The sequence below is a fragment of the Mytilus californianus genome, unplaced genomic scaffold, assembly GCF_021869535.1.
Source record: "Mytilus californianus isolate M0D057914Y unplaced genomic scaffold, xbMytCali1.0.p SCAF_12, whole genome shotgun sequence".
NCBI lineage: Eukaryota > Metazoa > Mollusca > Bivalvia > Mytilida > Mytilidae > Mytilus > Mytilus californianus.
The window spans coordinates 50288958-50305744 of record NW_026262604.1 but is presented as its reverse complement, the minus strand read 5'-3'; the positions used below and the strand labels follow the sequence as shown (position 1 = coordinate 50305744).

Here is a 16787-nt window from a genome sequence, read left to right as displayed (position 1 = left end):
TTTATTTATTACACACATCATGCACATGTTCCCATGTTAATTCAAAAGTTGTTTCTATATGACTTTTATACTATTTACATCGGAAATATCACAGTTCAGTAAGCAGTATGTATGAAAAAAACTAACCAACCACAATTTTACACGAATAAGTCAATCAAACTTCATTACTAGTACATTTATATATATATACTTTATCAACTTTCGACAAGTGAGCATTTACAGCACATTTCCACTTAGTAAGAATGAAACTTTTCTATCTATCTGTTGTATTTGTTGTCGTCTTTGGAAGCAGAGGCAACACTCCAATTAGTTATAACGATATAAACGAGCAGCATGGTGATTCTCCTTCCTATGCACACGGTGGATATAATTCTGGTTACTCTCTGAATGGTGGAAACAATTTCTTCCCGTATGATGCACATGTAAACGTCCACAATAGTGGAAACGGTCACTCCCCGTATGGTGGACAAGGTAAATTTCCATATCGTAGACAAAGTCGCTTTGGTCATAAATTTGGACATTTAGGTGAGTACTTAATTCATATTATTTTAACTTGTCACACTGTACTGTTTGAGAAAGCTGATAATTTGTTTCTCGTTGCTATTTATTCCCCGTTTTCTAATTCTAAAATATTTTAGCATCACCAATGTTTATAATAGGGGATATAGGCTATACGTCAATGAGGCAGCAAATCAATGATACCCTTTAACTCTTATATTTCTAGTTTCTCTCTCATTTACGTATATTCATTAACTTTGTTTTAACTAAGAATATTCCTATTGCTTTCTGTTGTTATGATAACAAGAATGATTCCTTCGTCCGGCTTTTATAAAAAACAGAGAGTTTTATGATTCAAATAACGAGTTTTTATCAATACTTTAACCTGTGAGATCAGAACAGTTATCTACAATATAACGTTTTTAATCTTACTATGATGGTTGTTTACGAATATGGTAAATTAAAACCATGCAGTTCATTACTATTGTATGACAGATTGTGTTTGTCCATCAAGCAATAATTAACCATATGTTAATTCACCCTTTGATGAACTGGTTGTTCGTTAAGTTTGTTTGCTGTCACCCGGATGCATACCAAATTTTTACGGTGATGTTGTCAAAACTGGTAAATTTAGATACGATCTGTGCAAACACAAACATCCTTCATATAAACTTTTTTTCAAAGAGGTTCTCACTTTAAAACTGTAATAAGATATTTGGAAACTATTTTAATCTGAACATACATTAATGAAGTGTTTTTATACAGCTTTGACAATTTACGGTCCTACAATCGAATTTCACAAGATCCTGATTTTCTTTGACTGTTTATGACGTATTTTCACTGAATCCATTGTGTGGGTACTAATTAATATTCAAGTCTTATATACAGTCTGTTCTAATTAGTTGTAATTGACTGTGAACTAGTTTTTAGGAAATACGAGTTATCTCAGATCGATACTTTATGTCTTAAGACTTTTTGATAGCTGTTATTTTGTGTGGTATGTTACGATTTGTGATGTCAATCCTTTTTAAACTGATTTTAATTGCTTATTCGTATATCATGCTGTTACACCACTACCCCAAGTAAGTAAAGGAAGGGAGGTTGGATAATGCACCCGCAGACATCTCTGACCAATATGCCTTATGTATGTGTACGTTCTGAAATAAGATGATAAAATTGAGAATGGAAATGGGGAATATGTCAAAGAGACAACAACCCGACCAAAGAGCAGAAAACAGCCGAAGGCCACCAATGGGTCTTCAACACAGCGAGAAAATCCCGCACTCGAAGGCGGGCTTCAGCTGGCCCTTAATAAAAATGTGTACTAGTTAATTGAAAATGGACGTCATACTAAACTCCAAAACGAGCCTGTTGTTCGTTTGTTGCTGTTGATCATATTTGTTTTTCGTTGTCTAAGTTCAGTCTATTAGTTACCTAGATTGTTTTTTTTTTATATTGGCCTGTCACAGAGTTTTGTATCTTGCTATGCAGTACGGGTTTTGCTCATTGTTGAAGGTTGTACGTTGGCCTATAAATGCTATATTACATGTCATTTGGTCTTTAATGGAAAGTTAACTCGTTGGCAATCACCACATCTTCTTAATCTATTATTAATATCATGGATTTGACTGATTTATATGTTCCTCGAATACAAAAAATATCATATTTATACTAATATTTATTAAATTGAGAATGGATTTATGTTGATAATATTGATAATAATAAAAATCTGTGAACAAAAGAAAGTTTCTTTCACTTAAGTGTAATCATATAAAGGATATAAACAATTAAGTGGGTTCAAATTGACCATCCAAATTTGCTATGTTTGTCTTCGATTTTCAGTTAAAGAGAAATATATCAGTTGTCACTCAAAACATAAGTCAAACAATAACATTCTACTTATTGTTGTCCACAAAACGTGACGCAAATACTTACAAAAAGGAGGCGAAAGATACCAAAGGGACATTCAAACTCATAAGTCGAAAATAAGCAGACAACGCCATGGCTAAAAAAGAAAAAGACCAACAGATTAACAATAGTACAGGAAACACAACATAGAAAACTAAAGACTGAGCAACACGAACCTACCAAAAACTGGGGATGATCTCAAACCTGTGTTAAACAAAGTACTCCGGGAGCGTACGTCTTTCTTGCTTTACACATCGTGTGACATTTGTATAGGTTGACTTATCATTACTCCTTCAATAAAGGAATATGCAGACTCGGTATTACAATGAAGTAATAATTTACAGCAAAACAAATTCAACTTCAAATGCCATTTTTGTTTTCATTAAATCCGAATTGATAAATTAACCGGATGGCACATGTCTTGGGACACGCTAGATAATCGATTTATGAACAACTATCATTTTTTTTATATTTCCTTGATGTATATGTGTTTGTGTCTATGACCAAAATATTGTAATTGGTGAATAACCGATTTATGTATTGAATAGATAAATAAACACTTAAGGTAGGACGACTGATAAATCACGCATATTCTGGATGATAACATGATAGTGCAAAATGCATATTCCCTTATTTCAACTAGATTGATACACCAAGTCGCATATTAACTTGCAAGCTCACAGAACGCATGGAGACATTTCATCCAGCTCTGGTACAATAATTTTCACTACGGTATGAATAAAAGAACTGTTGGCTATGCGTTCAGAATAGAACAATTTAAAATATTTGAAATTTGTTCAAACAAGCATAAAGACATGCAGAGGTACAAAGTCTTAATAAAACTGGATAAATGATTTAAACAGAAACTTTCAAATACCCGCCTACAATACAGGAATATTTAAATATGTAATTTAATTAAGACATGACAGAAGACACCCAATGGCGTGTCTCTGACTTTGTACTGGTACTAGTACGCTAACAATTAGGGGTTTCAAGTAGTTTTTACCTAAAGTTACATAACAGAACATACAAAACCTATTTATAAGGGAAAAAATCCGGTCTATAATAATGGAGATATAGACATGATAGATTACGAGTCTATATTTATTTTCTCTCTCACTCATACATGTCGTGTTTTTAGCGGAGAAGAAGATAGAAAAAAGAAAAATGAATGGTTTCACCAATTCGAATATCGTTTCAAGTCGTACTGCAAATGCAAAACTACAGAACAATGAGTCGGGTAAAATTGCTTTAGTGTCTGTATTGATTATACTTTCTATAATTACATTGTAATGTATTTTGAATTGATTTCATCAATCTTTATATATAAACAACGAATAACATATGATTACCTAATATATTCGTTATATTGAGTTTGCATTTTTTTTTTACAGAATGCCTCAGGAAATGTAAAGGTAAGTAAATAATGTTTTTGAACGATATAGTCAAGTTTTCTAATCGGATTAGTAATGTATCAATATTAATGGATGAATAATGATTTTCACAAAATCTTTCATTTTTTTTGTCGCGTACTTTAAAAAAACAGAGGTGGAAGATACCAAAGGAACATTCAAAATCATAAGTCGAAAATAAACCGACATCGCCATGGCTAAAAAAGAAAAAAGACAACGACAAATAACAGTACACTAAAACAACATAAAAAACTAAAGACTGAGCAACACGAACCCTACGATTATTTCAAGAAATATATCACGCCTGAAAGTAGTAGTTGCCTTTACATTTAGTTCATAGAACTTACAATTTGTCTTAAACGTATGGCGAGGGAAAAAAAATGAAAACAACACGTTTTAAATTTCCTGTATAAAGGATGTATGAGAACCGAAACAGTTGAAGAGCTATCAAACCAAAAAGGACGTAAAAATAGCCAAATCAAGGTCAATGTTGCCTGAGGGAGTTGAAACCTTAGTCTCAAACAATTTCAAAATCTTTTAACGAAATTTGTCCGCCTTAGATATCTTTTTTTTTTCAAACAGCACTTCGAACATAACACAAATGTTTTTTATCAACTTTTCGTTGACGGATAACGTCTTGTTTTGACGAGTAATGACATGTCTCTTTTGATGCATGCTTAATATAAGGTTTGCAATGTTTTTCATGTGTTTACTATGAATTTCTTTTCTTCGATAACTTAGAAGAAATAATGTGATGAGTATGTCATCATAAACACGCAATATGTTATAATAGACTTTGACCTATAATCAAAAGATACCTTTTTCGATATTTGATTCAATTAACTTGATAACACTGCAATGAACCGTCAAAGAGACACATCGTTATTAATTTAAAACACACATTCAAACTGTGATACACAACCCACCTGTGTGTAAATAGATATCAGAAGATGTGGTATGAGTGCCAATGAGACAACTCTCCATCCAAGTCAAAATTTATAAAAGTAAACCATTATAAGTCAAAGTACGGTCTTCAACACGGAGCCTTGGCTCACACCGAACAGCAAGCTATAAAGGGCCCCAAAAATTACTAGTGTAAAACCATTTAAACGGGAAAACCAACGGTCTAATCTATATAACAACACTTATGAACCACATCAACAAACGACAACTACTGAACATCAGATTCCTGACTTAGGACAGGTGCAAACAATTGCAGCGGGTTTCAACGTTTTAATGGTACCAAACCTGTTAGTCTATATAACAAAATATTGTAAATTCGGTCGTTAAAGGCATATGTTAAGATAATGCTCAAGATGCTTCGAAAAAAGCAGGACAATGGTGTCATATCAATGTAACGTATCCAAATTTGGACACAGCAAACTAATTGGACACATTCATTTTATGCGAATTAAGACATTAAATGCCAACTGAAGTTAGGAAATATTGCAAGATTCTATGTCAAATGTTACCCATGTGGTAGATAGTTTTTTCAACATAAGGTAAAACTATTCATTATAATTACGAAGTAGATACTCTTGTTTGCGTACTGACTTTCACTGTTTTAGTTAAATAGTTGTTTTATTTCCCATTTATGATCTTGTGTGTTCATTTCGCTAGCACATCTTATGATTCTGTTAAACTGTCTTAACTTAGACTTCAAAACTAGTTTTTCACAACATCTACCGTAATTAGACTGTTTTATTATAATAAAAAAAAAACAATACAATAAAAACATTTAAATCGTATGAAGACATTTTTTTTAGATGTGCCACATTGTAATAAATGTCACAGATCTAAAAAAAGAAGATATGACTTTTGGTTATTTTCACGTTATCTAGCTATGTCATTGATGAATATATAATTTATTGTTATCTATGCATATAGGCAAAGTTTATATGAATTGTGATAAAAGGCACTAAAGGGGCATTATAGATCTGACATAATCAACATATCACATGGACGAAAACAGAGAATTACAAATACTAATACATGTAATAAGTTTCATTATTTCCTCATTTTACATTAACATGTAGTGTAATTTTTTAACAAGTTTTGTGAACACGCACACTTCCTACTTTATCTCCACCAGAACAAAAGAAAAAGAACAAACACAGTTCCGAATAGAACAGTTCCGAAAAGACAATTATTTCAAGAATATTGACAACAAAACGATAAACACTAAGCTGGAAAAAAGTTTATATCAAATAATGATCAAACTGATAGGAGAGATTTCCTACTCTCTAAGTTTATATATAAACTAACGCTTTCTTATACGCGTTTTGAAAGGTTGAAGTACTCCATCTATTTAGATAAACTCCCGCTTTGTTAAACACGTTAAGATGGAGGGGGTATTCCAAAAGTTATATATTTTTTTCTATTATTATATGATACCGATAAACAATTTGATTTATATTTCAGCATCGAGAATAAATTATTGGCAGAGGTTTGTAATAAAGAATACATAAGGCTATTCTGCCTTGCCGATCATTTTCCTATCCTCCTAAACATAATTGATACGGACAAACAATTTGATTTATTTTCAGCATGGAGAGTAAATTATTGGCAGAGGTTTTGCAATAAACATACCATAAGGCTTTACTGCGATGACAACTATTTTCTGAAAATTCAAAATGCACAATATGGAAACATACCATGTCATCCGAGTAATGTAAGATACAACGGACTCCCATCGTGTCAAGCCGATCGTGGTCAGGTTCTGAAAAATACGAGAGAAAAGTGTGACTATAGGAAACAATGTACAGCCAAGGTGGATAATAAGCTGTTCGCTAAAGGATACATCTACCATCACAAATGTTCCTATCATGTTAAGTCAATAACATTCTATGCAGAATATGAGTGCAGTAAGTATTAATGTACATTAAAACCTGTTTTACGAGACCACTCAAAGGAGAACACAGAAGTGTTGTCATAAGACAAGTGGTATTTTAACATAAATGCATATTGTATTATTAACTGTATTAAATGGAATCCCAAGGTAAATTAAAAAAGAAGTAAGTCCATGAAACCTGACAAAATCAAAAGTTAGACTATATCAACTACCGTTACGAATGGAAAAGCTAAATATGTGTAACCTGTAATGGCATTTCCGAAAACCAATTATGATTTAAATCTGGTTCTGTAGCTTGCTTAACCTCCCACTTGTATGGAAGCTTTAATATAAATATATACTGTATACATGTTCTTTTCACCCGTTTGGATATTATGAAGAATTTAGAGGAAGATCATTTTTGAAAATATATACACGCAAATAAAAGTACTGCTTTTATAGATTAAAACCCATTCAAATTGACATCTTGTGGATTTATAATCGTACATGAATGTATACCCGACATTTCTTCGAATGAACTTGCAAACCGTTTAAGGTCGCAAGTGATTAGTACTTACTTAAAATATAATAATGAACGGTTGTAGGTCAAAAGATGCAAATAATGTATCAAGCCACGCAAATGTAAAAAGTGAAATATAAAAAATACCGAATTCCAAGAAATATTATAAACGGAATGTCCTTTATCAAATGGCAAAAGCAAAAGCTTATCAACATAATAGAATGCTATGCAACTTTCATACAAGTGAGAGGTGTAGCTAGCTATAAAACTAGGTTTAATCCATTATTTTCTACATAGGGATATTCCTATACCAATTCAGGAATTATGACAGTTGTTTTCCAATCGTTTGATGTGTTTGGGCTTTTGAATTTGACCCTTGATAAGGGACTTTCCGTTTTGAACTTTCCTTGGAATTCAGTATTTTAACATTTTACTTTTTCCTACCATTTCATTGTACTCGTGTTCCTTTTATTTTCTGAGATTTTTTTTTTTTAATTTTACAAAATACAAGAAATTTCATGTCATCAAAACAAGTCAACAACTGATATACAAAGTGAAAATATTGCATTAATTATAATCGGCCAATACATCTTATCGATGTCTGCTGTGATGATTGAATGGTTGCATTTATTTTGTTAATACAATTGTCTTACCTGACAGTTCTAGTAATCTGGCGTTTATAGGAATTTTCCGAGGTTTTCCCGATTGATTGATTAAAGCTACCCTAACGTTTAATGATGCATTCCTAGCAGGAGACACTTATTTTGTCGAAGCACCTGATCTCGTTCCTCTAAGAATTCATGCGATTCCCTCAGTTAAATTTGTCACCTTGATTTATCCACTTAATCGATTTCTAAGATTTGAACATCGATAAACTATTGTTTCCTAGATTTTAGTGTTTAAATAGGCAAATGAACATTTTAAGAAAATTTATATGCATTAGTTATATATTTACAACCACAGTTTTTGGTCAGTTTGACAGTCAGGTCCCGAATTTAATGCAAACGACAGAATGGACAACATTTACGCACTGGTAACACCCATCTCTTACTTTTGTTTTATCACTTCTTTCGGAAAATGCGCTATTGTATTGTCAAAAACCGTTATTGACATTGTTCGATGGATAGTTGTCACATTATAAAATATACCGCAATCTTCTTTTTTAGAAGGTTTTAACTCCCTATGGTAACATTTACCTGAACATATCTGGTTATTATACTCAAATAATTCAGGCTATTTTGATTTTCATGATATGGAACCGTATAGATGTACGGCTTTTGTATAAGTGCGTATGTGATGATAGTGATTCAACACACAAGCATTCTTCCCTGTAAATAACTTTTTTGTTATATAAACCGGATGGAACAAAACAAATAAAGCATTTTTTACAATACAAATATAAAATGGGATCCACTAGGGTAGGTTTTATCATAGATTGATAGATTAACAAATCTGTGAGATAAAATTTCGATCATATCTCAACTTCATTGAAAGTAACAATGGCCTAAGAGGGAGTCTTAGATATGCCAATGCCAATCTTATCAAAAGACTCAATAAACATTAATACCTAATAGTTCTTTCTACTACCGTTGATATTATTTTACTGTCGATACAGTAGTACATTAGACGCAACAATATGTTATCATTAATCGAACCTGAAAATATCACGAAGGACAATTTAATAAACTGTAAAGGTAAAACAAAATTGAGAGAATCGTATGAAGTAAAAAAGGTGTCATACCAGGTGCCTCGACGGAGTTTACGTATGTTGCAGCGTATGCATCACACGTCATATGAATCGTCACTCACTTTTAATGCAGTAATCCGAAATAGAACACAATTGGTAATTTAACAAATCAGACAACAACTCTACTATCAAAAGATCTAAGACCACTAGATTGTATCACCATTAAGTTGACACACAAACACACCGTATTAGTCAATTATTTTACGATGGTGACCATAACACGTATAGGGTGTCGATTTCAATCGTTCTTCCTCAAAATTCACGTAAAACTATAAATTCGCCCGTGTCCAGAATGGAGGCGAAAAATTGCTACAGAGACTATTGAAGACATGTCAAACAGGTTTCAATTGACTGTCTTAAGATGACAATGCATACATACAGTTAGAACGCTTAAATTAAGGGTTTTGAGTTCTGACAAATTCGTAAGGTGATTATTTTACATGATTTAAACAAACTATCCCTCTTCTCTATAATATTAAAACAGTTGATACATCTCTTGGATAGTACCACGAGTATGTTACTGCTAGAGGATTTATACATTTGAAAGGGCGAGAAAGTGTGACAATATAAAACATATTTTTTTAATCAAATTAAACAAGATAAAGTTTACATTTTGTACATAAATTATCAGTTCATCAAATTTTAAAAATAATCATGAAGATATAATTGTGATAATATTTTCATCTTCCGACATATTTAGAACTCATTTTCTCAGTTTTTATTCAATATACGTTTACCCCATCAATATGAGATACATCATAATTTGAAAAATATATCTAACGCAATAGAGGTCAAATTGAAAGCCCACACACGAACGGTGCCACTAGTTACGACGGAACAGCTGAAACCATCCCACCACGGAGCATGTGCATTTCTAATGAACTGTAGTTTGTCTTTTTTTGTCAAGGATGTTCGCTACTCCATGTAGTTTTAATAAAAAAAAATTGCCGGGTAAGCCCTTCTTGTCTTTTTATAATTTTATAACATATAATTGAAAAGCCATTAATGAAAATCTTATAAAATCCTTGTTATTTTGCACAACTTTTGAAAGAAAAAAAAGGTGCCAATGTTAAATGTAGGACAAGTCTAGATAGAATCATTTCCGGCAACTTTTCAATTGATTATATATCAAAAACAAGTACACGGACCTTTATTTTTTTTTTTTTTTGCTTTTTAAGTTCTGTTATTAATATACTATACATTTATAAAAAAAACCTGTCTTTTTAAATGTTTATCTAAGGAAAACAGAGAGGCAAACATCCTTAATCTGTTGTCTATCTTTATTCGATGTTTATCTTCTATTTAGTGTTTTTTTAATTAGCTTTTAGCTCAGATTGTTGATACAGCATATTAGGAAATTGTTCAGAAGCTAAAGCTCCGACTTCCTAGGGCGCGGTTGACATTAAATGGATTTTGCTATTCTTTGTAAGACACTGTTAGTAATTAAACCTCTCAAGTATGCCAAAAGCAATACATCCCTAGGCACCTCCAACATATCAAGTATCATTTTCATTCGACATTGTTTATTTTGATGTAGTTTAAAATTATCAGAATATTTGTTCAGATTATTCATTGCTCAAATTAATTCAAGGACATATTTGCTTCATATACATTTTTATATTGGAACGTCAAAGTTATGACAATATATGTAGGTTGGTTTGGAATTTATATTTTGCCATTCTGCTGTGATCACGATCTTTTTTATTCATTACTCGTAACTTACAAAATAGATAAATTATAAAATGTAATGTCAGAAAATGCTCTCTATTATCACAGGGCCTTCGATAACTTTGTGCCAAGCTTTTTGTAAGTGTCGACATGCATCTTCAAGATCACGTTCCGGATACGGAAAAAACAGTGCTGCATATTGTAAAAGTAAGTGTTTAGTATTGATAATACAATTAAAACATGTTTTCAATGGAACGTGGATTTGCAGTAATGAACAATTTATTATGTATTTATAACTTTCTAGTTCATTTAGTAAATATCAACACATTTTCTTTTTTTTTTTTTGCATTCAAGAGGGTCTGGGTTGGGTTTACAGAATAGGCAATAATTGGCCAATACTACAGAAAAAACGGGTTAAAAAAAAAAGAATAGAGAAAAATCGGCCCAACAAATCAGGAATAGAGAATAATGGGGTGCTTAACTATAAAGAATAGAGAAAAATCGACCAAATTTATAAAGAGTAGAGAAAAATAGGCCCAACAAATCAAGAATAGAGAATAATTGGGTGATAAACTATTAAGAATAGAGAAAAATCGGCCAAATTTATAAAGAGTAGAGAAAATTCGTCCCAACAAATTAGGAATAGAGAATTATTGGGTGCTAAACTATTAAGAATAGAGAAAAATCAGCCAGATTTATAAAGAATAAAGAAAAATCGGCCTAATTTATAAAGAATAATGAAAAATGGTTTAAACAATTACAGAATACAGAATTGAAGGAACACCTATCCAGACTCTCATACAAAGTCACACTGACACTGACAATGTATTATTTTCAAATTTTGATTGATTGATTGTTGTCTGTTTAACCTCTTGTTGCCAATATTTCATACAAATTCAGGAAGAATCTAAGTTTTGATGAAGAAATGCAAATTTACTCGTTATGAGGTCAGTTGATCCTAATAGTATTATTTTATTGTAACAAAATACAAAAGTATGTGGTACAAGTAACTACATTTTTACAACTTATACAGTGTTTACAATGCAATCTCTCCTCCCCATAAACAAATATATCTCGTTAGACGTTAAACATATCTATTTTTTAAAAACTCAAATATGTATAAAAACAAAGAGGAAAGTATCAGTGGAACATTGTATGTATTTATTCGTGACCGAATGTTCTGATCAATACAAAATCGGTTTGAAAATATGTCAAATAACTCGATTTTATTTGTATTTCCATAATTATAATTTTTTAAAAGCTTATTAATACTTAATCATTTTTTTCTAATGTTAATGTTCACACATTGTTGTCAATATAATGGAATTTTCCGCGACTGTCATATAAGTGAGAGGTTTAGCTAGCTTTAAAACCAGGTTTAATCTACCATTTTCTACCTAAGGAAATGACTGTACCAAGACAGGAATATGGCAGTTGTTTCCCATTCGGTTGATGTGTAAGAGCTTTTGATTTTGCCAAATTTTAAGTAACTTTCCGTTTAGAATTTTCCCTGGAGTTCGGTATTTTTGTTGTTTTACTTTTTATATCTATCTATATATTTTTTCAGAGAAATACAAGAATTACCTACATTATTAAAACGCCAAGAGTAACTTTGATCTATAGTATAAAATAAAACTGTCAAATTGTTTGATAAATGTTAACGTCTATTTTATGCACTCAACCAGTTCTAAGACATTTAGTTTGCTAAGTTTCTATTGAGAAGCACTCGTGGCAGACTTGAGAGCGTCGGCGAATCAGAATGCCCACACAATCTCAGTAACCTACTAAAGCGTTGATTGGTGAAATCCATTTGTAAAGGTTGATGTAAGCAAACAGACTTGATCTTTTTGTACTGAAATTATTGAATGGTGCATTCTGACCACAATTTACTAAACAAGTCTTATATTGGAAAACGTACAACTCCCTCAAGTAAATCTGTCAATGTATTTACACAAAAAAAAGAAGATACGGTATGATTGCCAATGAAAAATTTCCATCAGAAATAAGATGACGTAGAAGTTTACAACTATAGGTTACATTATGGCCTTCAGCAATAAGCAAAACCAATACCGTATAGTAAGCTATAGAATGCCTAGAAATGAAAAATGTCAAACAATTCAAATAAGAAAACAAACAATATTATAAAAGCTTCCAATGTCACTTAGAACTGAACTCGCTTGTTCTTATCTTATTCTGTTACGCTACTGTTCCAGGTAAGTGAGTAATTGGAGCGTTCACAAAATGGCACATCCCTTCATATTGCCCCAAGTCATGATGCTAAGAATCAGAGTTTGTCCTTTGTTGCTGTCTGGCATACTCGTTTTTCCTTTTTTTGGGGTCATAAATCAGGTCGTTGGTTTTCTCGTTTTACATTTTGTGATGTAGGACTTGTTATAGATGAATATACAAGAGGGACGAAAGATACCAGAGGGACAGTCAAACTCATAGATCGAAAACAAACTGACAACGCCATGGCCAAAAATAAAATGACAAACAGACAAACAATAGTACAGACGACACAAAATAGAAAACTAAAGACTAAGCAACACGAACCCCGCCAAATACTGGGGGTGATCTCAGGTGCTCCGGAAGGGTAAGCAGATCCTGCTCCACATGTGGCATCCATCGTGTTGCTTATGTTATTACAAATCCGGTAAATAGTCTAATTCGGTAAGTCACATTCGTGAAAAGGGAAGGGTATTGTAGTTAGGAACATATCCGATATCATCTGTGAAACGGTTAATCTATAACGGTCAACCAACTCGTGATATATATACGGTATGAAGTTTGACTTATATTTGCTTACATCCACATCATTTGGCCACTGGTGTATTGTTGTCTTTTTGTCTATCATACCATAATGATGAACAAACAAACACATGCATTACAAATAGCCATCGACTCAGTCAAAATTCCGTGACAAGGGGAATGCTCACAAATGTATACTCTGTTTTGAATATCGAACTAAATGAATAGTTAGTAGTAATTGTCAGTATTATAGGCTTCAAATTTAAGTAAACGAAAATCAATAATCAAATGCCTTAGAACGATTGTATATGTTGTAGTTTTTAGTCCTTTGCAACTCTTTGTCAATCTTTTAATACCGTTAAAACCGCTGTACGACAACCAAAACCGAAACTATAGTCTCTAGTGTATAATTGTCTGTCTCAATTATACAACATTTCCTTTTGTATACTAAATGCTCAAAACAGATGATGTTAATGTTTTGGAGTTCATGCAAATAATTAGGTTTGTGTTTATAATCTTAATTTACAGACCGAAGGATTACTGTGAAAATAGATTTTAATGTAGAAAACAAAGTGTTATTATTGAATAAGACATTTTGACAGAAATGGATTTGTATGGCGGAAGATTAATGCATAACTTCACGAGACCTGTTGGAAATGTTTTTGATTATGATGTGTTTTTGCACAGCAGTATCAGGCCATCATATTGACTGGCATTCTGTTGGATCACATTTTCAGCATGCGTTCTATATTTTGTACCATTATGATTTGTGTTTTAGTTATGTGCTCACCCTGTTTATGGCTGCAGTATACGTTTTTTGAGTGTTTGTCTGTATGTACCAGAAACAAGAGAATATGGTTCATTAAATTATAACATCAAATAGGACGCGCAAAGTAAAACACCAAAAGCAAAATACATTTAGTGTTATCTTTTTTAACGATATATGGCCTAGATAGGGAATAAACTCACCATACCATTTAATACTTCAGATACGCTTTCGTTTACAAAACATTCAACAGTGACGCTCGAATAAAAAAAGTTCAAAATGTCATGTAGGACTTGTTATAGATGAATATACAAGAGGGACGAAAGATACCAGAGGGACAGTCAAACTCATAGATCGAAAACAAACTGACAACGCCATGGCCAAAAATAAAATGACAAACAGACAAACAATAGTACAGACGACACAAAATAGAAAACTAAAGACTAAGCAACACGAACCCCACCAAAAACTGGGGGTGATCTCAGGTGCTCCGGAAGGGTAAGCAGATCCTGCTCCACATGTGGCACCCATCGTGTTGCTTATGTTATTACAAATCCGGTAAATAGTCTAATTCGGTAAGTCACATTCGTGAAAAGGGAAGGGTATTGTAGTTAGGAACATATCCGATATCATCTGTGAAACGGTTAATCTATAACGGTCAACCAACTCGTGATATATATACGGTATGAAGTTTGACTTATATTTGCTTAAATCCACATCATTTGGCCACTGGTGTATTGTTGTCTTTTTGTCTATCATACCATAATGATGAACAAACAAACACATGCATTACAAATAGCCATCGACTCAGTCAAAATTCCGTGACAAGGGGAATGCTCACAAATGTATACTCTGTTTTGAATATCGAACTAAATGAATAGTTAGTAGTAATTGTCAGTATTATAGGCTTCAAATTTAAGTAAACGAAAATCAATAATCAAATGCCTTAGAACGATTGTATATGTTGTAGTTTTTAGTCCTTTGCAACTCTTTGTCAATCTTTTAATACCGTTAAAACCGCTGTACGACAACCAAAACCGAAACTATAGTCTCTAGTGTATAATTGTCTGTCTCAATTATACAACATTTCCTTTTGTATACTAAATGCTCAAAACAGATGATGTTAATGTTTTGGAGTTCATGCAAATAATTAGGTTTGTGTTTATAATCTTAATTTACAGACCGAAGGATTACTGTGAACATAGATTTTAATGTAGAAAACAAAGTGTTATTATTGAATAAGACATTTTGACAGAAATGGATTTGTATGGCGGAAGATTAATGCATAACTTCACGAGACCTGTTGGAAATGTTTTTGATTATGATGTGTTTTTGCACAGCAGTATCAGGCCATCATATTGACTGGCATTCTGTTGGATCACATTTTCAGCATGCGTTCTATATTTTGTACCATTATGATTTGTGTTTTAGTTATGTGCTCACCCTGTTTATGGCTGCAGTATACGTTTTTTTGTGTGTTTGTCTGTGTGTACCAGAAACAAGAGAATATGGTTCATTAAATTATAACATCAAATAGGACGCGCAAAGTAAAACACCAAAAGCAAAATACATTTAGTGTTATCTTTTGTAACGATATATGGCCTAGATAGGGAATAAACTCACCATACCATTTAATACTTCAGATACGCTTTCGTCTATAAAACATTCAACAGTGACGCTCGAATGAAAAAAGTTCAAAATGTCAAATAAAGTACGAAGTTGAAGAGCATTGACGACCCAATATTTCAAAAAGGTTTGGCCAAATACAGCTATATTAATTTATTCTTTGGGGAGAAAATCCTCAGTTTTTCGTAAAAATTCTAGTTACGTAAATAGTTGATTTATAAATATGACCAGATCAATGATTATTCATGTCAAAACAGATGTACTATTCAAAAAAAGGAGTTTTTCTTTTTATCTTAATGACGGATTGGCTCCACCACGCTAAATGCCGATATAGGCTGTCTGGACAATGCGTTATTTGTATTTGTATTTGTGTGTGCTCTGGTTTTCTTGGAATAGTTTGTAGTTGATTGTCAAAATGGTCTATCCTGTAAAGCAGGAACTGCTTACCTTTCCGAAGCACCTAAGATCACCCCCAGTTTTCGTAGCGGTTCGTGTTGTTCAGTCGTTAGTTTTCTATGTTGTGTTTTGTGTACTTTGCTTGTTTCTTTTTCTTTTTTAGCCATGGTGTTGTCAGTTTGTTTTCTACTTATAAGTTTGAATGTCTTTTTGATATCTTTCGCCTCTTTTCGTAGTCTTAGTAAAGATAAATTTTAGATTAAATTACCAAAGAAGTACGTTTTTATTAACTGAAACACAGTGGACAAAACATAGTTCATCAAATTTGAGATACAGTTGTATTAAAAAATTAAGGTACTTATACAGTTCCATAGTACGGAAGTACTACATTTTAGATTAGTTTACACCCTCAATATTTTAAAGTTATTCTTCTCAAAAAGATTTATATGCAACGAAGTTTTACATATGCCTACTGGTATCCTTTTTATTTACTTTGATTTTTTATAACTCAACCAATTTTTAATTTTCAATTTCAACAAAATATTTCAACGAAAATTTTCAATTTGATAAAATTTATTAAATATTTTGAAGATATTTTCAGAACTCATTAAGATAGATTAACTGTATACCACCATCATCTTTGATTGTTAAAACAAGTACACAATCAG

General features: G+C 32.3%; 1 protein-coding gene across 1 annotated transcript; it reads left to right on the top strand.

Moving 5' to 3' along the window:
- Positions 1-203: 203 nt before the first annotated feature.
- LOC127721960 (uncharacterized) lies at positions 204-12229 on the top strand. Its single transcript, XM_052228805.1, has 5 exons — positions 204-525; positions 3801-3821; positions 6365-6682; positions 10692-10790; positions 12151-12229. The coding sequence occupies exons 1-5, from the start codon at positions 243-245 to the stop codon at positions 12177-12179; spliced, it is 750 nt and encodes a 249-aa protein (XP_052084765.1). The 5' UTR covers positions 204-242; the 3' UTR covers positions 12180-12229.
- Positions 12230-16787: the final 4558 nt, after the last annotated feature.

Excerpts from the sequence above, each read along its gene's own strand:
- LOC127721960 (XM_052228805.1), top strand. The coding sequence starts at position 243 with ATGAAACTTTTCTATCTATCTGTTGTATTTGTTGTCGTCTTTGGAAGC. Across the intron at positions 3,822-6,364 it reads ATGCCTCAGGAAATGTAAAG|CATGGAGAGTAAATTATTGG; the intron begins GTAAGTAAATAA and ends ATTTATTTTCAG. Across the intron at positions 10,791-12,150 it reads CAGTGCTGCATATTGTAAAA|AGAAATACAAGAATTACCTA; the intron begins GTAAGTGTTTAG and ends ATATTTTTTCAG.